This window comes from Euphorbia lathyris, chromosome 3 (assembly GCF_963576675.1).
Source record: "Euphorbia lathyris chromosome 3, ddEupLath1.1, whole genome shotgun sequence".
Taxonomy (NCBI): Eukaryota; Viridiplantae; Streptophyta; class Magnoliopsida; order Malpighiales; family Euphorbiaceae; genus Euphorbia; species Euphorbia lathyris.
In genome coordinates this window covers 74402450-74428114 of record NC_088912.1, presented here as the reverse complement: position 1 = coordinate 74428114, position 25665 = coordinate 74402450, and the positions used below count along the sequence as shown (strand labels likewise).

Sequence of the window (25665 nt, the reverse complement as noted above, 5' to 3'; positions counted from 1 at the left end):
GCACTTAAGAACACAAATTTAAAACATTAAATACAAGGAAAACCAAAGGTTTATCCTTATTAAATTTGAAGTAAGGAAACAATAAATGTCTTAAACAAAGTTAATGTAGAATCAATCTTCATTAATTCACATAAGGTAAATTAATCTTCTAAACGATAATGAATGTAAATTTATGTAGGTATTTATTCATGCTTAAACTTGAACCGTTTTCAAATTAAAATCAGCATTCAAATAAAGAAACATTTAACTGTATTCTATCTGATACAGATTCATATGAAAAATTTGTAGGGTTTATTTTAATAAGTTCATACTGATATATGAAACAATCAACATGATAAAAGTTCATAATTTCATAATTAAAATTAAACTCAATGATTATATGAAAATGAAAATTGATTATCATGTTTAATAGTTAATAATGATTATAACTTATTAGCATTAAAGTGATTCATAGAGATTTAGGTGTTAACAGTGTATAAATCTGAACAGATATAAATCCGAATGAAAAAGCAGGAAAATGAAATGAAGTGTTATTGCATAACACATGTGTACATAAATGAACAAGAACATATGTACTAGAAAAATAAAAAAAACGATCCTATATACAAAAACAAGCAAATGAACAATTAAACAAATCAAATTTATTAATCACTTATGCATATTAATTCTGAAGCATTGAAACTGATACAGAGTAAAATTAATGGCAGATTCATGTTATTATTATAGACAAAATCATGGTGAAGGTTATATTGTTCCATATCAACATATATATAGATTTAGTCAAATAATTTGCATAGTTAACATATACTAATAAAAATAACCAAAGAATCAAAAGTGGACATGTCTATCAAAATTGAAAAACATATGTGCAGAACAAGACTCAGATTTATCATATAAAATGAATGTTCATGAACTTGTTCAATAGTTATGAATAATTATACCGTATTAGTATGTAAAATATATGAAAAGTCAGATGTTCAGAAACATTTCTGAAATGAATACAGTTTTATGAAAAATAATTACAGATTCTTGGACAAGGTTCAACTGTTTTAAGCAAAAAAGAATTAAAGAATCAAACTTGACAGTTTTATTAAAATTAGAAGAACACATATACATAAGAACACAAAGAACATACATATATAAAAATGAAAACAAACCCATATACAAACTATATACAACAAACAGTTTTATTATATCTTCGTTCTTTATTATGTGTGTAAATGGGAAATGGTGCACTGTAGCATTCTGATATATCAGGACGCTTGCTGCCTGCAGCAGTAATCTTCATGGAAGATTGATGCTTGGAAATCATGCTTTTGAGAAAAGGAAAAAGTCTCTGGAACTTTTTGAAAGGTTTGAATATTGGAGAAGAATATCAAATTTTGTCTGAAAGAGATGAAAAGTAAATGTAAGCAACAAAAATCTGATCTTTTCCAATTGTTTATAATCAATCCAGGACAAATCAAGGTGTCTGTTGGGATTAAAAAGGTGTAAATTCACACCATTTGAACATGAAGAAGCGTAATTTTTCGAAATGGTGCATGAACTGATGAAGAAGAAAGAAAAGATACAGGTCTGATATAAGCCCGTGTCGCGACCGTGAATGGCGATCCGCGGTCGCGAATTTTTTTTTTTGTCTCGCTGAAGTTACCGAGAATTTTAAATTCTCGGCCGAGAATTTCAATTCTCGATAAGTTCAGAAGTTTTTTTTTCTCTTCCTTTCCTTGAAAATCCTGAATTCTCTACTGAGAATTCATATTCTCAGTAAGTTCAGAAATAATTTCTTTTTTTTTTGCAAAACGTTTAGAAACATGACTTTAAAGAATTTTTATTGGATAAAACTTGTTTATACACAAATCAAACTTATGAAATAAAAATAAAACAAAAATAAATTAAACTAAAAACAAATAAACATAAAAATTATGAACAAGAGATAAGAAGTACGAAAATCTAAATGTAAAAACTAAGCGAATTAATTTTCAAAGAACTTGTTCACAAATTCAATTGCTTGAATTGGAGCTCATTCTTATTCAAAATATTTTTATCAACTAAATATGGACTTGTCCATTTTAACTTACCTGGAAATAATTTCAAGCGGGAATTAAAAAGTAGAACTATACCCCCAACTTGAAATTATTATTGTATTTTTTTTTTCTTTTTTTTTCAACATTTTTTTAAGCGCTTTTTTTTAGCGTTTTCTCAATTTAAGGATCTAGTGATTTCGGTTAAATGCCCGAACTTCTAGTTCTGGCCACGAACAAAAAACTACGCACATGAACCGAAACTTTCAAAACTATATTAAAAGTATACAATTCCTTCATGGTGAATAAGATAATTTCATCCTACTTCTGATATATCTGACTGAGAAGAGTTGATCGGTTATTTCTTAGAGAGATAAATGTAGGTGTTTTAAGGAAATGATAAAAAGGAAATTATTTGGGTTTAGTGTAGGAATTGAATAAATTCTTAACAAAGAGATATGATATTTTGGTGAAGGGTTAAGTTTATAGAAAAGAGGTAAAGGTGTTTGGGAAGAGGTAAATTTTGGTGGAAAAAGTCATCTGTCACGTCTGACATCCTGTTTCAAAAATTTGCTTTCCCTCCTGATGTAACTGCATGCTTAATTTCTTTTCTGTAGACTCCTTCTGTGAATTTCATTGATAATCAAATCTCCAAGTTATCTTTGAAAAAACTTGAATTTTTTATCTGCAAACATCTAATTGCAAACGTTAAATAACAATGAGGATTTAGTCCTAGTGACCATCCTCAATAAATAAAATAAAACTATAAAATAAATAAATTAATATATTATAAACCAAGGTTCGAAATAAAACACGAAAAACATAAATTTTTGTTAAAAATTTGGCGTTCCCCGGCAACGGCGCCAAAAACTTGTTGGGCGATTTCCGCAAGTGCACGGTATACGCTTGTAGTAATAAAAGATATCGATCCCACAGGGAACGTTTTTTTAACAAAACTTATTTATAATCGGTTAAATTTACTTTTAGGTTTATAATATGGGAAAATCGTTTTAATCGGTTTTGGTTTTGAAATTGCTAGAATAAGAATTAGATTAGAATGTGAAGATGTTAGAAAGTATCTGATTAAAAATGAATTTGCAAAACATGAACGTTTTAGTACTTTAGAAAAGTAAACAAGTATATTTGTTTGCATTAAGCAAAGAAAACAACTTTAAACTTTGTACGAATTATAAAGATGAAATAAATAACGGAACCTCTAATTAATTGGCTTTGAATGCGACAAAACCCTTTCGGGATAAATTGCCCTTAATCAAATTAAAACTCTTTCGAGATAATAATTTGCCTAAGTGTTCAACAAAGTTTCCTTGTAAAGATTTTGGATTAAATACGTTTTAATGAAAACACCAGCAGTCACTTTAGTGGATTGGTTACCATAAGTGCTGCATAAAAATCTATCGAATAGAACAGACTTTATTAGATGAAATATAAATTGATACAAGTTTACAGAGAACATGGAGCATTGAATTCTTCGACGGCGTGCAAGTGAACGGGTTGTCAATCCTTTCCTTGGGTTTCGTTAGAGTTTGTCAGGCTCAGGGGCGAATCCTCTACTCAATCTTCTTGCTGAATCTTCGTAATAGAGACTGGGTCGGTCCACTACCAAAATGTAAACTAAACTGGAACAATGTCTAAACGCTACTGAATTTGTTATTATTTTGTAAACAATGTGTGTACATCATATTGCTTTTTTACAGAATCGAAATCTAACTTCTGAATCACTTGATTCGGAATTTCTGCATAAATTCTACACTAATCTCTTTCTTCTACACATATAACATTATATCTTCAACTCTCCATCAACTCTTTATTTATAGATGTTGAAGAGTCTTGATTGAAGTGTCGTGTCCGTTGTGAAGAGACGTATCCGTTGTGGAGAGTCGTGTCCGTTGTGAAAGGACGTCTTTATCCACCCGAATGAACGCGTTTCTTGGATTTTAACATGTGTTCATTGTACTTGGCAGAATTTCTGCTCTTACCGAGAATGGAAATTCTCTGCCGAGAATGAGGAAGTGATTTTTCAGCCTTCGGACGAAAGGGCGTGTCGCGACCGAGAATTTGAGATTCCCTGTCGCGGCCCCAAATTCTCTACCGAGAATTTTGGATTCTCTGCTGAGAATTTGCATTTTTCTCTGTTTCTGACTTCGTCTTTGTCCTCGTTTTGGTGTAATTGATCTTTGTTGTTTTTGACTCCTTTTGTAAGGTTTTTCTTCTATTTTTGAGCTCTTTTCGTTCCTATTTGGATTTTACCAAATATTTACGTACCTTACAAGAAAGAAACATATTCGAGAGTAAAAGCTTTCCAAACAGTTATAAATAGCATAAATTCGTAGCAATATTGATGTAATTATTGATAATAATTGAGGTATATTTTGGGCTTAACAAAAGCTGAGTCCAGCGACAGCAAATACAAGAAAGACAACTCAAAGCCCATTACATGCTTTGAATGTCATCAAACTGGGCATATCAAGTCAAGCTGCCCCACGCTGAGGAAAGATAAGAAGAACGGCAAAAAGGCAATGGTGGCTATATGGAGCGTCAGTGATGAGTCTTCATCAACAGAAGCTGAGGCCACCGAGTCAGCAAAGATATGCTTCATGGCTGACGAACTTGCTGAGCCGTGCGTCTCTGAGCATGCTGACCCCTCCATTGCATCTGACGATGAGGAGCAATCAAATGAGGTAATATCACTTTCTCAGCTCAGAAACGAAATGGGTAATGCCCTGAGTGACCTCTATACACTTGTCAAAAAGTGTAATAAGAAAATTAGAGCACTCAGCAGGCGCTGTGACGAGGTTGAAGAGGTCAAGCTAAGTGACCTCAGATTCCTTCTTCAGGACAACTCAACTTTGCATGATAATATGGAGATCATACATAAGTCTGTCTCTGAAGTCCAATCAAATTCAAAGAAACTGAGAAAGGATGTCACAAATATCCAGAACCAACTAAAGGTTCAAAACAAAAGAAATATTCCTCTGAATGCTCAGTACCGAAGTACTGGTCAGCAGAGATGGAATCCCGAGCGGAATGTCCAGTGTGACTTCTGTGGGAAGAAAGGACACACCACAAAGGTGTGCTGGCACGCTCAGCACTGGGGTGCTGACCAGTCAGTGAGAAATCCTAAACAAAAGGTCAGCTGTGACTTCTGTGGAAGGAATGGCCATACTGTCCAAGTATGCCGCCATAAAATAAAATATGATGCTTTACCTGTTGAACCTAACAAGCAAGGACCCAAAAAGAATTGGGTACCTAAAAGTAACTAGTTACAATGTAGGTAAGCCTGAGGTGTGCTAAGAAGTCAAAGATGTGGTATATTGACAGCGCATGCTCGAGGCACATGACTGGTGATGAAACTCAGTTCATCAAGTTTGAGCGTAAACGAGGAGGAAGCGTAAGTTTTGGAGACAACAAAAAGGGTAAGATAGTAGGGTCAGGAACCATCAGAGGTAATCCTACTATTGAGTCAGTCTCCCTAGTCAGCGGACTCAAATATAACTTACTCAGCGTAGCTCAGCTATGTGACAATGGGAGAAAAGTTATATTTGATGCTACTGGATGTAAAATATACGAGGGAAAAACAAATGAGTTAATTTTAACTGCCCCTCGGATTGATAATGTCTTTATGCTAGACTTAGAGAAAAAGTTTTCAAAAACTGTATGCTTAGTTTCAAAGGAAGAAAATTTCTGGCTATGGCACAGGAGACTTGGTCATGTAAGCATGGACCTCCTGGCCAAATTAGCAAGAAAGCAATTGGTTGAGGGACTGCCTGAACTTAAATTTGAAAAAGATCAATTATGCCACGCTTGCCAAGCTGGAAAACAAACCAAACAATCTTTTCATAGCAAAAACATTGTCTCAACTAAGCGTCCGTTAGAATTACTACACTTGGATCTCTTTGGTCCAGTCCAACCGCTGAGTCTAGGTGGAAGAAGATTTTCCTTGGTCATTGTAGATGACTTCACTCGGTACACTTGGGTCATCTTGCTGAGTAGCAAGGATGAGACCTTTGAGACATTTTCAAATTTGGTTAGAAAACTTGAAAATGATAAAGACCTAAAACTAGCTCACATCCGAAGTGATAATGGTGGAGAATTCAAAAACCAACAATTTGTTGAATTCTGTGAAGCCAGCGGCATTGACCATAACTTTTCTGCTCCTAGATCGCCTCAACAAAATGGGGTTGTTGAAAGGAAGAACAGAACACTGGTTGAAATAGCCAGGACAATGCTGAGTGAGCATAGGCTTCCAAAGTATTTCTGGGGAGAAGCTGTTAACACAGCGTGCTATATTCTTAATAGGGCTCTTGTTAGACCTATACTAAAGAAAACCCCCTACGAGCTTTGGAAAGGATGAAAGCCCAACATTGGATACTTTCGTGCCTTTGGCTGTAAATGTTTTATTTTAAACACTAAAGATAGCCTAGCTAAATTTGACTCAAAAGCTGATGAAGCTATCTTTTTAGGCTACTCAACAAACAGCAAAGCATACAGAGTTTTCAATAAACGAACTCAAGTTTTAGAAGAGTCAGTACATGTTGAGTTCGACGAAACCAACCCTGCAGGAAGATATCTGCCGCTGACCGAGGATGATCCACACTCAGCACCTGCTGATCAAGATACAGTCGCTGAGTCATTCCCTCAAGGGCTGACCAAAGGTAAAAGTGAACCAAATATTGTTTTCACTGACCAGTCTTCACCTGCAGAGATTGTTGAAACACAGACAACACAAGACATCAATCTACCCAAAGAGATAAGGATTCCAAGAGGGCACTCAGAGAGTGCAATCCTTGATGCCGCTGAGAATACCCTGATGACAAGAAACCAACTCAGGAGGTACCTCAGCAATGTAGCCTTCGTCTCAGTTCAGGAACCGAAGAACTTCGCTGATGCTGAGGAAGATGAATTCTGGATGAGCGCAATGCAAGAGGAACTTGACCAATTCAGAAGAAACGATGTATGGGAGCTAGTGCCACATCTAAGGAGTCAGAAGACCATTGGAACAAGATGGGTCTTCCGCAACAAACTGGATGAGCAAGGAAACGTAGTCAGGAACAAAGCAAGGCTTGTAGCTCAGGGCTACAGTCAGTAAGAAGGTATTGACTATGGTGAGACATTTGCCCCAGTGGCAAGGCTAGAAGCTATTAGGATTTTATGTGCATATGCATCTTACATGAACTTTAAACTATTTCAAATGGATGTTAAGAGTGCATTCCTTAATGGAGTTATAAACGAGGAAGTTTATGTTAATCAACCTCCAGGGTTTGAGGATCCTAAATTCCCAAACCACGTTTATAAACTAAAAAAGGCTCTGTACGGCCTCAAGCAAGCACCATGTGCTTGGTATGAGAGGCTGACCAGTTTCTTGCTGACTAGAAACTATGTCAGGGGCAAAGCTGATACAACCTTATTCATTAAGAGAAAGGGTAAAGATACCCTGCTGGCTCAAATATATATTGATGATATTATTTTCGGTGCTACTAATGAGTCAATGTGCAAGGAATTTAGCAAGCAAATGCAGACTGAGTTTGAAATGTCGATGATGGGAGAACTCAACTTCTTCCTTGGACTTCAAATCAAACAAGGAAAGAATGGCATCTTCATCAGTCAAGCTAAATATGCCAAGGAGATATTGAAGAAATATGATCTTGAAAATTGCAAGCCAATATCCACTCCTATGGGCACTGACACTGTCCTCTGCGCTGACGAGAATGGTAAGTCGGTAGACATCAAATTGTATCGAGGTATGATAGGCTCTCTACTTTACTTAACAGCAAGTAGACCGGACATTCAGTTCTCAGTATGCTACTGTGCTAGATATCAATCTAACCCTAAGGAATCTCATTACATAGCTGTAAAAAGAATCCTTAGATATTTGCAAAGCTCAGTGAACGCAGGTTTATGGTATCCCAACACTCATGGCTTTACACTCGTTGGATACACTGACGCTGACTATGGTCGAGACAAGCTAGAACGGAAAAGCACCTCTGGAGGATGTCATTTCTTAGGAAGTTGTCTTGTATCCTGGTTCAGTAAGAAGCAGGCGTCAGTAGCCTTGTCTACCACTGAAGCTGAGTACATTGCTATTGGTCACTGTGTTGCTCAAGTCTTATGGATTAAGCAACAACTTGAAGACTATGGTGTTCAAACAAAGACAATTGAGGTCAAATGCGACAACAAAAGTGCAATTGATCTATCGAAGAACCCAATTCAACACAGCAAAATGAAGCATGTCAGCATAAGGCATCACTTCATTAGAGACCATGTACTCAAAGGTGAGATAAAGCTGACCTACGTCCCAACGGATGAGCAGCTTGCGGATATCTTCACAAAGCCACTGGCTCGTGAACAGTTCAGCATACTGAGAGAAGCCATTGGTATGTTTAATCCTCTTCAGTAAATTCCTATTCTAAAATGTAAATTTATGCTGAGTGAATTACTATGCTGAATGATTTATGCAAATGCATGCTGAGTGATTGTTATGCTGAGTACTTAACGCAAAATACATATCAATACTGAGTAAATATGCACACCGAGTAGTAATCTCAAACTGAGAAATCATCCTACTGACCACTCAGAATATAAAACGCTTAGTATTCTAAACTCTGAGTGATAGATCCATTGCATTAAATGCAAAAGCACGCGAATAGCCACCTAGGATGACGTATACGCCGAATGTGTCATAAAAGCCAGGATCTTTATCGGTTGACAATCCCAAGGCAAAACTGACACATGGATTCGATAAGATCCACTCTTCACCGCTATAAATAATGGGTAAATCCCCATTTTTATTTTCTTTACTCTTGCTGAATTCTTGGCAAAGCATTCTCTCTCTCTAAGACTCTCAAAGCTTCCCAATCCTTTTCTGAAATAATGACTAGAGTTTCCGTCAACATCTCCGGTGCCGGTCACCCTAAGACCAGCTCCGATGAACCCTCCAGGCAAACTACTGTGCCTGAAACCACCAAGGTCACTACGCCGAGCAAAGGCAAAGCTGGCCAAGCTACCTCAACTAAGGGTAAGCCGACCAAGGCCAGAACCTATACCAAGGTATTTGAAGACATTAGTGAATGGAAACTAGACTTTTCACGATGGGTTTCTGAGGCCTTCGTGACATCCGAGCAACCCTTCTGCGAATGGATATCGAAGAATGGCTGGACAGAGCTGTTCTCCATTAGGGATCACACCTATCTTGACCTAGTAAGGGAGTTCTACAATAATCTCCGAGTTGCTGATGATAACCAGGACTATCTGGTAACTGTTGTAAAGGAAAAGACCATTTTCATCAACCCTACTTACCTCGCTAACTTGCTGAAGTTAAAGAATGAGGGAACAAAACTGAGGCGATCTGGAGATCATGACGGTACTGGGTACGATACCACCTTCTGTAAGCCCCCTGGCCACTCTGGAGAAGTCTCAAAGACCTCAATGGGTCAGCACCAAAAGATGGCTCACTATCTGCTGACCTACTTCATTTACCCCAAGATCAACTGCACCACCTCAGCAACGAATTTTGAGCAATGCTTCATATGGCATATGCCGACGTACAAGCCGATCAATACGCCAGTATTCTTGATTGCTGGGTTCATAAGGAGCACTGGAACTCTCAGGCTGGGATCACTCATCACCAGAATCCTCTTAGATCATCAAATTGATCTATCTTAGGAAACTAAGGCTAGAGGATCTGAGATAACCGCAGCTTCGCTGAGGGCTTTGAAGTTCAATCAGCCACTAAAGAAAGGAAAAGTTGCTGCTGAACAACAAGCTGAGGAAACAGTTCCAAAGCAAAGCAAAAGGACAAAGGCTCCAGCTGCCCGCAAGAGGAAAGCTGTTGGGACTCCTTCAAAGAAGGCTGAGCCTCAAGCAAAGAAGCCTAAGTCAGCTGCTGAACCAGGTCAGGAGAGACCTAAGTCAACTGAGAAAAGGAGCAGGTAAGAAGAGCCTGAAACTGAGGAAAGAACAAATGATGATAAGCAACCTCAAAAGAAGCACAAGTCTTCTACACTGACTCCTATTGATGCTATTCCTACTGACGTCGTTGTTCCTGGTGATTCTCACTACACACAGTGTCTAGGAACTGTAGCCGAGCATCAAGAAGATGATGTGCATCTGGACGATCAGTTCATTGCACAAGTTGAGGAAGAGTTAGATGGCGATAGTGAAGAAGATAAAGAACAAGACGAAGCAAGCGGTTAGGATGACGCTGAGGACACTGAGGAAACAGCTAGTGAGGTTGATGCTGAGCCAACCAATACTGGGTTGGCTGCTGGAGATGAACAAGAACCTGACCAACACAATGTTGATCAAGGACAAGAACAAGCTGACCAGCTTAATGCTGATCAAGAGGAAACTTCTCCCTCTCACTCAGGAGAATCTATACAAGCTGACACTCCTCCTCGCAGAAGAAGATTAGTTAAGGCAAGTCAGAAGATAGTCATTGACCTTCCGGTTCAACCACCAACTGTCCCAGACTTTGTTATTCAGAAGCCGACCAAGGATCCTTCTGCACTCAAGCTGAAATTTTTCAGAAAACAACCAACTTCTACTCCATCGGCTTCCCTCGAAAAGCAAGCCTCTGCTTCTTCACCAAAGGAACACGTCGACTCGAATGCTTCCGCCAACTCAACAAGTCAAGTTGAGTCAATTCCTGTAAATGCTGTCAATCCAAGCATTGTGCTGACTCAAAACATTCCTGTCCCAGTCAGCACAGACAGCATTAGAATTACCTCTTCTCCAATCAACACATCTGCCGATCAATCAACTCTACCAGAACCTCAAGTGCAGATTGGAAACACACTTCCAGTCACTGACCACGTTATTCCTTTGACTCCTCTTCCAACCGGTCATACTGAGGCAACAAGGCAAGTTAATGAAGACCCTCTTAGCTACTTGCATGCTACCGAGTCTGGAAAATAATCATCGACTCGGTGCAAACACTGATCAAAGACCTTCATCAAACCACTCTACCTGCTGCTGGGTCTTCTACTGCTGAGACAACTCAGCTCTCCCATGTAACTCAGCTTCTCAACGAAGTTAAGGGATTCAAGGACCTGCTGAGTGTCATCGTTACCTTTCAAGCACAGCAAGCTAAGCAGGATTCCATCGTAAAGCTGGCTGAGATCCAGCTGACAATAGTTCAATATCTCAACTCTCTTCAAGAACAAGTTCAGACTTTGTCAGCTGCGAACACGCGCTATGCAACTTCTGATGAAGTCAAAATGCTTTTTGCTCAGCTTCACACTGAGAAAATTAAAACCAACGAGCAAATGGTCTCCTATTCTCAGTGCTCAGTGGAGCAAATTGGTGAGGCCGTTTGATTGCTGAACTTGAACAAGCAAGAGATGGATACTGACACTATGAAGCAAAATGAAATGTTGTCTATCACCAGACAAACCTTCAACCACATACGTCACACAAATATTCAGCGTCAATACTACGACACATCCTTACTGAAGACTTTTCATCAAGTCTTTGCTGGTCTGACCGATGCACTTACCTGGGTAGGAAAATCTCAAGCTTTCATCGTAAGCATGATCAGCGCTGCTGAACTTAATATACCTTCCGAGGTCTCAGATAATGGAGTTGCTATTTTTTATGGTGTCAATGAAAGCACCGATAGACTTAAGGAGCTGTCTACAGAACTGACCAGAGCCGTCTTAACCGACGCCTTTAGGATTCCTCCTCCCGATGCTGACAAAACGGGGGAGAAAGAACAAGCTAGAACACAGCATGAGCATAGTCAGTCCAAACAAAAGAGAAAGAAATAGAAATTAGGCTAGCTCAGTTATGCTATGTTTGTAGTCTCTATGTGTTATGTTTTTCTTTCTTTTGCTGTAAACACTGACTACTTCTAGTAATATCAATACCTGCATCTGTTTATCCAAAAATTGAGTTATGAGTTATTATCTATGATGCTGAGTATTAAATCATTATGTATCTTCAATTACATCAACCATGTTTAATGCTTATAAAACTTGCTGATTGTACCCAATGCTGATAACATGTTTGACATTGACTTGTATGTTTATATAACATTGTCTTATAAAACTCATTGAACAACAAATTACTCAGCGCCCTCTGAATGCTATAACTTCCGCTTAAACACTGAGTAAAATAGAATATGTTCCATGAGCTGACCTATATCTGAAAACTAACCTTAGACTTACTCGATTAAACCTTCAAATGTTTAAAGTAAAACTAAGTCAGTAGCTCAACCCTTACGGGGGAGTTTGCTAAGATATATTAGGTCAACTATTATGGGGGAGCTCAATACTGAGTTCTTCGCTGAATAGTTTTGCCAACATCAAAATGGGGGAGTTTATTGAAACACCTTTCCACATAATTTTGATTTGACAAAATTGTTTAAGTATAATTAAAAACATATTCTAAACACACTAAGTTTAAATGCTTTGATTTATTCTACTAATGTGTTTGTTCAATGTTGAGTTAAATTGTTTATAAGACACAAGATTAAAAGGCCCAAGCCCAATACGGAAGTCAAAGCCCAAGTCAAACAGTTTAAGGCAACTCGGCCCGCGTATGTCAAAACGCTGTCGTTATGTACAAAACGCAGCTCACTGGAAGAAGGATCTAGAAGACCTTCGTGGAACAACTTCGGGACGAAGCTGCTGAGTTGATTCGACAAACAGTACAAGACAGCAGCTGGCTAAGAACAACTTCTAGACAAAGTATTTCCACTTTGGGTAAAGTTCAGAAGACACAGTATGCTGTCTAGTTGACATTACCATAAATGGAGAGACATTCTGCCAAGCTGACCAAAAGCTGACCGAAGACAGAAGATACTCAAATCTGATTGGCCGAGAGTTCTGAGCAAGTCAGGATGACAACGATAGGAAGTCGTTTCCCTCCAACGGTTATTTCGAAATTCGAAATGACCGATGCCTCAGACGTCTCTATAAATAGTGCCATCAGTTGCTTCATTCAACACAGAACTTGATCAAGCCATTACGCTGACCAAATTTCTACGCAAAGTTCTGCAAGCAAAAAGCAAAGCAATCTTACACTAAATTTCATATCTTTTGTGTAAAAGTCTAGAGTGATTATTCAATCATCTAAGGTGTCTTAGCAATCATTGTTTAGGACAAACACTTATTATTTCTAGAGATTAAAAAGGAGAGGCTGAGTACTCGGTTATAGTACTCAGCGAGAGATTAGGATTGAGTAGAGGTATAGAGGAAGGTACTCTTGTTATACTCAGTTGCTAAGATTGTAAAAGGTTTGATGCTCTACCGTTAAAGAGCTCAGTAGAGAATTCGAAATCTCGGAACGTGTTTTGGGGACAGGACGTAGGCTTGGAGGCCGAACCTGGATAAATCTGTTGAGTAACATATTTCTAACCTTTAACTCCTTTATATATTTATTTCTTGCTTAAACAAAAACTGACCAAGTAAAGAGGTCAAGCTGACTTGTGCGCATTGAATATCTGAGCTCAGGAATAGACTCTAAGTGCTATCTCCTGACTCAAGTAAAGAAACTGACCTAGTCACTAGTTGACTAAGCCAGTATCTTGCTATTCACTCAGCGCCGCTATCCAAACCTTTTTCTCACGAAAAAGAAGTCTGCCCTAGCTTAAAATTTTTTAAATAGTTCCTAACCCCCCCTTGGAACTATACTTGTAACGTTATAAGGGACCAACAAGTGGTATCAGAGCTTAAAAGCTCACTGTAAAAGGTTTAACCACCTTGAGCTGATCCCCACTATGGGCGAAAACAGCACTCGGTTTCTCCCAGGAAACCAAACAACTCAGATCTTACCTGAGGGGCTGTCCATTACTCGGCCTCCCTTATTCTTCGGGTCTAACTACACCTTCTGGAAGAATAGGATGAAAAATTTCATTCAGGCTACAAATATGAGTGCCTGGCTATCCATAGTCCAAGGTCCATTTGTACCTGTCGAAGTTGTGGCTGGCCAAACAGTTATTAAAGCTGAGGCCAAATGGACATAGGATGATCTCAAGAAGCTAAAAAATCATGCTTCGGCTATAAATATGCTTCACTGTGCACTCGATGCTGCAGAATATAATAAAATCTCAGGTTATGAGTCGGCGCAAGAGATCTGGAAGAAGCTGGTGGTCACTTACGAAGGAACCAATAAAGTAAAGGAGTCCAAGGTGAACCAGCAGATGAGACTGTACGAGCTGTTCAAAATGAACAATGATGAGGGTATATCTGACATGAATGCAAGGTTTACCAACATCATCAATGAGCTCAAGAGACTTGGGAAGATCTTCACTGAGGAAGAACAAGTCAAAAAGATACTCAGGAGTCTTCCTAAAGACTGGCAAGCAAAGAAGACCGCTGTTGAGGAAGCTCAGGACTTAACCACCTACAAATATGACGAACTCATCGGCTCGTTGCTGACCCATGAGATATCAATGAAAAACTTCGAGGTGAAGGAAAAGTCTGAAGACAAGAAGCAGAAATCTCTTGTCATGAAAGCTGACTCCACTGATGGGAGCTCAACAGATGATGAGGAGATGGCTATGTTCACAAGGAAGATGAAAAGGCTGTTCAGAAAGAATGACAAATATTCTAAGAAGCCTTACAGAAAGTTTGATAAGTATAAAGCTGTTGGGCGATTTCCGCAAGTGCACGGTATACGCTTGTAGTAATAAAAGATATCGATCCCACAGGGAACGTTTTTTAACAAAACTTATTTATAATCGGTTAAATTTACTTTTAGGTTTATAATATGGGAAAATCGTTTTAATCGGTTTTGATTTTGAAATTGCTAGAATAAGAATTAGATTAGAATGTGAAGATGTTAGAAAGTATCTGATTAAAAATGAATTTGCAAAACAGGAACGTTTTAGTACTTTAGAAAAGTAAACAAGTATATTTGTTTGCATTAAGCAAAGAAAACAACTTTAAACTTTGTACGAATTATAAAGATGAAATAAATGACGGAACCTCTAATTAATTGGCTTTGAACGCGACAAAACTCTTTCGGGATAAATTGCCCTTAATCAAATTAAAACTCTTTCGAGATAATAATTTGCCTAAGTGTTCAACAAAGTTTCCTTGTAAAGATTTTGGATTAAATACGTTTTAATGAAAACACCAGCAGTCAATTTAGTGGATTGGTTACCATAAGTGCTGCATAAAAATCTATCGAATAGAACGGACTTTTTTAGATGAAATATAAATTGATACAAGTTTACAGAGAACATGGAGCATTGAATTCTTCGACGGTGTGCAAGTGAACGGGTTGTCAATCATTTCCTTGGGTTTCGTTAGAGTTTGTCAGGCTCAGGGGCGAATCCTCTACTCAATCTTCTCGCTGAATCTTCGTAATAGAGACTGGGTCGGTCCACTACCAAAATGTAAACTAAGCTGGAACAATGTCTAAACGCTACTGAATTTGTTATTATTTTGTAAACAATGTGTGTACATCATATTGCTTTTTTATAGAATCGAAATCTAACTTCTGAATCACTTGATTCGGAATTTCTGCATAAATTCTACACTAATCTCTTTCTTCTACACATATAACATTATATCTTCAACTCTCCATCAACTCTTTATTTATAGATGTTGAAGAGTCTTGATTGAAGTGTCGTGTCCGTTGTGAAGAGACGTATCCGTTGTGGAGAGTCGTGTCCGTTGTGAAAGGACGTCTTTATCCACCCGAACGAACGCGTTTCTTGGATTTTAACATGTGTTCATTGTACTTGGCAGAATTTCTGCTCTTACCGAGAATGGAAATTCTCTGCCGAGAATGAGGAAGTGATTTTTCAGCCTTCGGACGAAAGGGCGTGTCGCGACCGAGAATTTGAGATTCCCTGTCGCGGCCCCAAATTCTCTACCGAGAATTTTGGATTCTCTGTTGAGAATTTGCATTTTTCTCTGTTTCTGACTTCGTCTTTGTCCTCGTTTTGGTGTAATTGATCTTTGTTGTTTTTGACTCCTTTTGTAAGGTTTTTCTTCTATTTTTGAGCTATTTTCGTTCCTATTTGGATTTTACCAAATATTTACGTACCTTACAAGAAAGAAACATATTCGAGAGTAAAAGCTTTCCAAACAGTTATAAATAGCATAAATTCGTAGCAATATTGATGTAATTATTGATAATATTTTAGGTATATTTTGGGCTTAACAAATCTCCACACTTAATCTTTTGCTAGTCCCGAGCAAAATTTCACTGAATTTATTCTTAAACTAATCTCTTTATGAAAATAAAACATATATCTTTGTATTCCTTTTTAAATTAGTTAAGCCGAAAAAACTAACTTCGCATGGCAAATTTATACGCAAAACATTAAACTAACTGAGTATAATATACGATATATCATTTGTCTTGTATTTCCAATTTTGAATTGAAGCATTCGGGACGATATAAGCACTCATGTTATTGAGTCTTTCGTCTCAAGGCATTTCAAAGCACAAAATTTCCTTTCCCAAACCTAAAATAATATATGAGAAATATTATTTATTTAAATAAGTACTTAGGATAATTATTGCTTAGTTACGCCCGAGATAAGGGTGGCTTTGATCGTAACTTTATACGTATTTTATTACTTTGTGTTTGCTTAAGAGGTACCGACCATGCCATGGGTGGACGCAATCGTTACTTTAAACTTATACACGCTTATTTTTTTTAAACGTTCCTTCCATACCTCGATTGTGATAAGGGTGGTCGCAACCGTGGCCAAAAGTAAACGGTACTTAATTATTCTTCCCTTTCATACCTCGATTGTGATCAGGTTGGTCTCAATCGTGGCCAAAAGTTAAGAATTCAACTAATTGATTAATTAATATGAAATATAATTGTAAATTGGGAAAAAGAAAGATAGCACATTCATCCTCTATTGACTTAAAATTCAACATGTATTATGGCTAAAGTTTCCTTAAAAACTTCAATTGGTGTTAATGTAAGACGAAATCAAACCGAGCTAAAATTGTTATTTCAATTTAATGCCTATAAACCTAATTGAAAATTTAAAATAAGATTTATTGTATCATGATTTCATGATATAAAACAGAGATTGAATAAAGAATTTTTTATTTAACTAAATACATTCACTCGAGACAATTTTACTTAAAATCGTATCGGAGATTTGTGAAAAATTTGAAAATATTACCCGTATAGAAATATTATTTCTACCGATAATGATAACCTAAAAAAATAATCATATGTTAAATATAGTTTAAACATATAAAAATGTAACGTTATGAAAAATAATGTTTAATAAATTGTGTTGCAATATATGTTGCATTTGCATAAAACAAGTGTTGCATTTATAAATATTGTTCTTTTTGCATTTATTCGTACTAACAGTAAAATGATATATGCAATATCTCCTCCCATACTTAAATTGGACCATGTCCTCATTGGTGCAAAAATTGATAAAATACGAAAAATTATACGAAATAAAGCAAAATTGTACGAAATATAGAAATATGAAATGGATGGTAGCCAAGATAAATAAAAATTGAAAGTGTACCAAACTCAACCATGTTTAATGCTTATAAAACTTGCTGATTGTACCCAATGCTGATAACATGTTTGACATTGACTTGTATGTTTATATAACATTGTCTTATAAAACTCATTGAACAACAAATTACTCAGCGCCCTCTGAATGCTATAACTTCCGCTTAAACACTGAGTAAAATAGAATATGTTCCATGAGCTGACCTATATCTGAAAACTAACCTTAGACTTACTCGATTAAACCTTCAAATGTTTAAAGTAAAACTAAGTCAGTAGCTCAACCCTTACGGGGGAGTTTGCTAAGATATATTAGGTCAACTATTATGGGGGAGCTCAATACTGAGTTCTTCGCTGAATAGTTTTGCCAACATCAAAATGGGGGAGTTTATTGAAACACCTTTCCACATAATTTTGATTTGACAAAATTGTTTAAGTATAATTAAAAACATATTCTAAACACACTAAGTTTAAATGCTTTGATTTATTCTACTAATGTGTTTGTTCAATGTTGAGTTAAATTGTTTATAAGACACAAGATTAAAAGGCCCAAGCCCAATACGGAAGTCAAAGCCCAAGTCAAACAGTTTAAGACAACTCGGCCCGCGTATGTCAAAACGCTGTCGTTATGTACAAAACGCAGCTCAGCGGAAGAAGGATCTAGAAGACCTTCGTGGAACAACTTCGGGACGAAGCTGTTGAGTTGATTCGACAAACAGTACAAGACAGCAGCTGGCTAAGAACAACTTCCAGACAAAGTATTTCCACTTTGGGTAAAGTTCAGAAGACACAGTATGCTGTCTAGTTGACATTACCATAAATGGAGAGACATTCTGCCAAGCTGACCAAAAGCTGACCGAAGATAGAAGATACTCAAATCTGATTGGCCGAGAGTTCTGAGCAAGTCAGGATGACAACGATAGGAAGCCGTTTCCCTCCAACGGTTATTTCGAAATTCGAAATGACCGATGCCTCAGACGTCTCTATAAATAGTGCCATCAGTTTCTTCATTCAACACAGAACTTGATCAAGCCATTACGCTGACCAAATTTCTACACAAAGTTCTGCAAGCAAAAAGCAAAGCAATCTTACACTAAATTTCATATCTTTTGTGTAAAAGTCTAGAGTGATTATTCAATCATCTAAGGTGTCTTAGCAATCATTGTTTAGGACAAACACTTATCATTTCTAGAGATTAGAAAGGAGAGGCTGAGTACTCGGTTATAGTACTCAGCGAGAGATTAGGATTGAGTAGAGGTATAGAGGAAGGTACTCTTGTTATACTCAGTTGCTAAGATTGTAAAAGGTTTGATGCTCTACCGTTAAAGAGCTCAGTAGAGAATTCGAAATCTCGGAACGTGTTCCGGGGACAGGACGTAGGCTTGGAGGCCGAACCTGGATAAATCTGCTGAGTAACATATTTCTAACCTTTAACTCCTTTATATATTTATTGCTTGCTTAAACAAAAACTGACCAAGTAAAGAGGTCAAGCTGAGTTGTGCGCATTGAATATCTGAGCTCAGGAATAGACTCTAAGTGCTATCTCCTGACTCAAGTAAAGAAACTGACCTAGTCACTAGTTGACTAAGCCAGTATCTTTCTATTCACTCAGCGTCACTGTCCAAACCTTTTTCTCACGAAAAAGAAGTCTGCCCTAGCTTAAAATTTTTTAAATAGTTCCTAACCCCCCCTTGGAACTATACTTGTAACGTTATAAGGGACCAACAGCCCCCAGATCGGAAAGCCCACATAAATCCATATTATTCTTGTGGTGAAGGCAGCGATTAACATAATGATTGGAACCCCCTCTCTGGTCACTCATAAAGGCGATATCATTAAAGTCACCCGCAATAAACCAGGGTTCAGAGATGCTGACACTCATAGAAAAGAGAACCTCCCAAAGCCGTTTATGATTGGCTAAGATAGGGTCAGCATACACAATCGTAGTCAAGAAGGGAGTATTACCGGAAATTCTCACTTGACAGTGAATGAATTGCTTATCGATACTAATAATATCAAAATGAATCCGATCTGGCCTCCAGAAAAGCCAAATCCCACCAGCCCGGCCAGTTGCCTCCGATCTAACACACCTCCAATTCTTAAACTTTTTAACCACCTCATCTGCATTCTCTCCACTAATCTTAGTTTCCAATAAAGCAAAACACGAAGGGTTAAACTGTTTAATAAGATCATTAATATGGACACGGGTAGCTTTGCTAGCCGCACCCCTAACATTCCAACACAACAAGTCCATCGAAAGGAGGAAAACTAACCGCACCAACCTACCTAAGCCAGGTATTTACTAGGGGCTCCTGAGAGCCTCACCGAGGTACCCACAGGTCCCCTCTTCTCTGATAGAGCCAAAGAATTTTGGATGCTTTTTTGTTTACCCTTTGGCTTTTTCAAGCTAGGTTTAAAAATCCCCATTGATTTCCCAATCCCAGGATCACCACTAAGAATAGGAATACTAACCTCATTTGTCTCCTTCATCCTTCGGGTTGCCAGATCCAGGGATCCCCCCTGAGCTTCATTCCCTTTGGTCATCATTCTACTTGTTGGGCCAATGACCTGGGAATTCTCCTTGGCAACAACTTTAGAATCGAAAAGAGGGTTAATAGAGTCACCTAGGATGGAAGCAGGCTCGGCCAATTCCAGGCCTGGCATGCTTAACTCCATATGCTCATTAGATAAGGCTGGATCCTGACCAACATCAAGAGACAGGACACCAAATCTCGATCCTGACCCGGATGTTGAAGCACCCTCAGCACCAGTCTTGATATCAGGGGGCCTGACCTTCATCTCAGGATTAATCTGCAGAGAGTGCAACTCCTTACTGATATCTGTATGTTGGTTCCGGGTAGCAACAACATGTGGCCTCCGTCTGACTGACCTTTTGGCCAGCATCCAAGGGCCAAAATTCTTCCCTTCACTTTGACTTACCTCAGCTCTATCTATGATAGGCACCACCACCTCTTCCCCTTCCTTCCTCCTCTTTGGACAACCCTCAAAAGTATGACCAAACATGCCACATTCAAAGCAAATATTGTGAATCCCTTCATATTCAATATGAATAATTTTATATTTAACACTGAATTTGGACAGAAGAGGCTTAGCAAGATCAATGTCTATACATACCCTAGCAAACTTGCCCCTCTCTACCCCAACGGTAGTTTTATCAACATGGTGGACTTTCCCAACCAGGCCACCAATTTTATTAAGGAATTTTTCATTATAGTATTCAATGGGAAGACCTGGGAATCTAACCCAAGTGAGGATCCTGTTCACAAAACAATCATGAGGGTCAAAATTTAGGACCCAAGGTTTCAACGCCAACACATGATTGGAAATGATATAAGGACCACCATTGACAACTTTGTTAAAATCCTCTGCCCTAGTAAATTTGATGACATAATAGTCATTCTCCAGGTCCGTAATGGTAACCTTCCCTTTATTTGCCCATTGAGCTTGGATCCTCTGAGCAAAATATTTAAAGCTTATTCTTTTCCCAAGAACAGTAACAATTAAGGATAATTTCCATTTTGATCTAAAGATGCGTTTGTCTTCAGATGTAAGACGGATCACCGGACACAACGGGTCCTCCTGCTCACCATCCTCCTCAACATCAGAGTCCGAAAAGTCCTCCTCAGAGACATCCTCGCTACTATCAACTTCCATCATGGGATCTTCCTCATTCACCCCTAATACCTTATCTCTCCAAGATGATTTCCCAAGACAGTTCACCACGGCGGAATTATTAACCGTATTCCCCGGTTTCCGTAACAAACCTCCCAACCTCACTTTCCCCTTGGCAAGGATTGCCCACATTAACTAAAACCGAACTTGATGCTAGCCCCCCGGCTAAACTAGCTTCTTGAGCCGCTTGTGCGGCCTGCGTGGCCTGCGCAGCAAACGCGGCCTGTACGGTCTGCGCGCCTGCGTAAACTGCGCGGCCTGCGTAGCTTGCAAAACAGGCATGGCCTGCGCCCCAGGGCCAAGAGGCCGTATCTCCCTATTCCCCTTATCGGAGCCCCCATCCTGCCCCCCCCCCCCCGCAGCAGAAACCGGTGCACCCCAACTCCCAGCAACCGCCTGGCCTTTTCCCCCTGACCCGAGCGTCGAAGCCCTGGCCTTCCTCCCCCGGTCCCGATCCGCCCCTAACTCCCCACCGCCTACCAAGATCCCCGCCAGATCCGACACATCACCCCTTCCCGATCCGGCCAACCCCGCTCCCTCGATCTCTCCCTCACGCGAACGCCACTCCTTCTCCTGTCCCTCGGTGAAACCACCGATCTCCCAACCACAACCGCCGATCTCCCTTCCCCATCCTCCACCAGCCCGTCCGACCCTGGATCCGAGTCCAGCCCCTTCACCGCAGACCGATCCACCCAACCCTGCTCCGATTGGCCGCCCGCATCACCCCTTCCCGACGACGACGATCTCCCTTCCCCTGTCGCTTTAGGTTTCATCATTGTAGGATCCTCTTTAGTTAATAAAAGTCTTTTTAACAACAAAAATCACTTAAATTAATAGATTAAACACTTATTTAGTTTAAGTGTGTTTGATAATGGTTTTTTTATTAACCACTTAAATTATTTAATTAAGTTACATATCACTTAATTTGACAAGTCAAAATATTTAACTTAAAATTTTAAATTAAACATTATCAACTAATATTTTAATATTCAACACTTATTTTTAATATTTATCAAACACTTGTATTATTTAATAATTTCAGCACTTATAATATTCAACATTTAAAATTCAGTATTTATTTTTTTAGCACTTAATTTTCAGTTTTATCAAACAGCATAGACAATGCCAAAAGTCACTTTCACCACAACAATATGCTTAAGTTCCATACTGAATTTTAAGTGTATTATAAGTGCTGAAATTATTAAATGATATAAGTGTTTGATAAATATTAAAAATAAGTGCTGAATATTAAAATATTAGTTGATAATGTTTAACTTAAAATTTTAAGTTAAATATTTTGACTTAACAAAATAAGTGATATGTAGCTTAATTGAATAATTTAAGTGGTTAATAAAAAATCATTATCAAACACACTTAAACTAAATAAGTGCTTAATCTATTAATTTTAGTGATTTTTATTGTTATCAAACAGAGCCTAAGATTTGTATTTTCTTCTATTCTATCCTATTGATTCTAATCTTAGTGTGAAAAGCCTCAAGTGAGATGGAGGTTAAACGTAACAAAACAGATTTGTATTTGGTTCATCTTTTGCATTTATTACACTTTTTTTTTCCAACTGCCAAATTTCCTTTGGCTCCCTGAATTTCTATTTCTATTTGTTCGTCCTAATAGTTTAGTTTTTGCTGATAATTCGACATCTACTGTTATTTTGAACAACACAATTCTAGTTACACTTTAATTAAATGCATGAGGATATTTTTGTCAGGGACGAATCTACAGTGGGGGCAATGGGGGCACTTGCCCCCACTGAGATCTATAAATAAATAATATCCCTGTAAAAAAAATTGAAGATTTGAGCTTTGCCCCCAATGTTGCAGAAGGAAGAAAGCTGCTGGAACTTGAAAACTACATCGAGAGGAAGAAGATGATATGTGAGGGTATAATTGTAAAATTGTTTATTTTTTTTAACATGGAACTACGCCGTTTGCTTTAGAAGGAATAAAAGGAAAATTATAATTATACCCTCAACTCTCCCTCTCTCATTCATTTTGTCCGAGTAAATCTGTAAAATCCCCAAATATTTGATTTGAAGCCTAAATCCCTAGATAAGATCTCTCCTGAAATTGAATTCTTATTATTACCCTCAACTCCCCCTCTCTCATTCATTTTCTTTTTATGAATTCCTGTTTTTTTTTCTTTTTCTTTTGCTGTCCAATACTTTCTTTAATTCTTAACTTAATTGTTTATTAAGTTATTATGAATTCCTAACTTAATATTTTCTTTACTTATTAACTTAATTGGTTCTTTTTGATATTTTACCGTTAACTACTATTTCAAAAAATATGGCTATTTTGGGGTAAATTACATACGTGGTATACAACCTTTACCTGTTTTCACACTTTGGTGTACAACCTTTAATTTTGCACACTAAAGTGTACAAACTTCAGATGACCTCTCACTAAAGTGTACACCCGGTAATTGTGACCGGTCAACTCAAAGTCAACGTGCCACATCATTATTTGCATTCTACCCATTATAAAAAGTGGGGCCCACTCCTTATGAAATTATAAAAATACCCTTTATCCTTGTATAATTACTAAAATGCCATTGTCTTCTTCCTTCCTCCAATTTTTCTCCATCTCTCTCTTTCCCTTTCTCTCTCTAAATCTTCTCTCTCTAAGTCTCTCTCCCCTCTCTCTCTCTAACTCCTCTCTCTAGCTCCTCTCTCTAAATCTCTGTTGTATCATAGTAGACATTATATCAATGGAAATTCTACATTTTCAAGGAATATTATTTTTCTAGAAAATCATTTGGCACATTCACCAATTTTGTTCTTAAATTATCTTATTAAAAAAAAGAGGAATTCAGAAATCACTTTTATTACATCAGAAAGAGCAATTATAATGAACCCAATTACAGAGAAGAACCACAAAAAGGACAGAATCTGAACCGAGACTCCACAACCTGATCACAGAAACGACATCGCAAGCTCTCCGAAACGACAGAGGAAGTCACTGAATCGGGCTTTGAAGGCGGCGACAGAGAAAAAAAATTAGGAAACATGAATTTACAATTATTACAGTACATAGCAGGATCTTTACCAGGCCATTTCCAGACGGGAACAAAGAAGATCTTCAGAACATTATCATATTCAACTAGATCAGCCATGGAGCCGCAGTTTATGCATCTTCCGGCGCCTGATTTTAGGACCTTACTGGCTTGCTGCTCTAATCCATCGGCGAAGAAGAAGAACATCTGTTGAGAAAACAGATTCATTTTACTTCAGTGAATCAGTCACAGAAGATTACAGCTCATCCACTTGTTACAATTAGTTACAATTGCTGTTTAGAGTTTGTTATTTCTATTGTATAAAAAGAGCAACTGCTAGCATTTGTAATTACTACATTTTTTCTGTAATTCTTTTCTGTAAACAGCTTCTTGATTTCAATAATAACTTTCACTTCCATCTTTATCTTCTTCATGTTTTCAACATTCGTAAGATGGTATCAGAGCTCAGAAACGCATAGTTCCTGAGATTTTTTTTCCGCATTTCCGTATTAAGAAGATAGATGGTAAAGAAGCAAAACAAGACTCAGAAACGCAATCGCAATCAAAATTCATTTGCTGATCTGTTCAACGAAGAAGAAATCGAAGCAGAAATTGAAGAAGAATTCAGAGTAGATCGTGAAGAAGAATTCGAAGTAGATCGTGAAGTAGATCCTACAACGATGACAAATACAGAGAATTCTGGAGAAAGGAATGATAACACTCATGGTTCTGGAAATCAGCAATTGTCCTTTATGGATTTGCAAAATTCAGATAATCCTGGATTATCACTGGTTAGTGCTCCTCTAAACTCCAACAATTACTTATCTTGGATTCGTGCGATGAAAGTAGGTTTAATTGCAAAGGATAAGTTGGAATTTGTAATGGAAGATAATATTCAACCACCAATTGGCTCCGATCTGTACAAGAAATGGAAGAAAACAGATAATATGGTTCTATCCTGGATCTTTGGTGCTATATCAAAGGATCTTGTCGAATCTTTCCTTTACTGTAAAACAGCTCGTGAATTGTGGCTTGAATTGGAGCAGAGATTTGGCGAATCTAATGGCCCATTGATTTACCAAATCCAGAAGAATTTGAGTAATCTTGCTCAAGAAAATTCATCTGTTTGTATCTATTATACACAAATGAAGAAACTTTGGGAAGACTTGGCAGAATTAAACCCAATTCCAGTTTGTGTTTGTGGTAACATTGCAGTTGTGAAGCAAATGTTGGCAATGGTGGAAGCACAACACTTGATGCAATTTTTAATGGGATTAAACGATGTCTATGACTCTGCTCGTGATCAGATCCTGATGATGGATCCATTACCGTCTGTCAACAAAGCTTATGCCATGATCCAGAAAATGGAAAGGCAAAAGCAGAATGTAGGAACTGGCACAGAAAAGTTTGAAGTTGCTAATCTTGCTTCAACATCAAAAGAGGATATGGTTTGTTCACACTGCAAAAAGCCTGGACA

The 25665-nt window shown here is 37.9% G+C and overlaps 1 protein-coding gene across 1 annotated transcript; it reads right to left on the bottom strand.

The window, feature by feature from the left end:
* Window positions 1-23998: 23998 nt before the first annotated feature.
* Window positions 23999-24395, bottom strand: LOC136222167 (uncharacterized). Its single transcript, XM_066009678.1, has one exon. It carries the CDS (start codon window positions 24393-24395, stop codon window positions 24054-24056), a length of 342 nt encoding a protein of 113 aa, XP_065865750.1. The 3' UTR covers window positions 23999-24053.
* Window positions 24396-25665: the final 1270 nt, after the last annotated feature.

Coding starts and splice junctions, on each gene's coding strand:
- LOC136222167 (XM_066009678.1), bottom strand. CDS start 24,395: ATGTTCTTCTTCTTCGCCGATGGATTAGAGCAGCAAGCCAGTAAGGTC.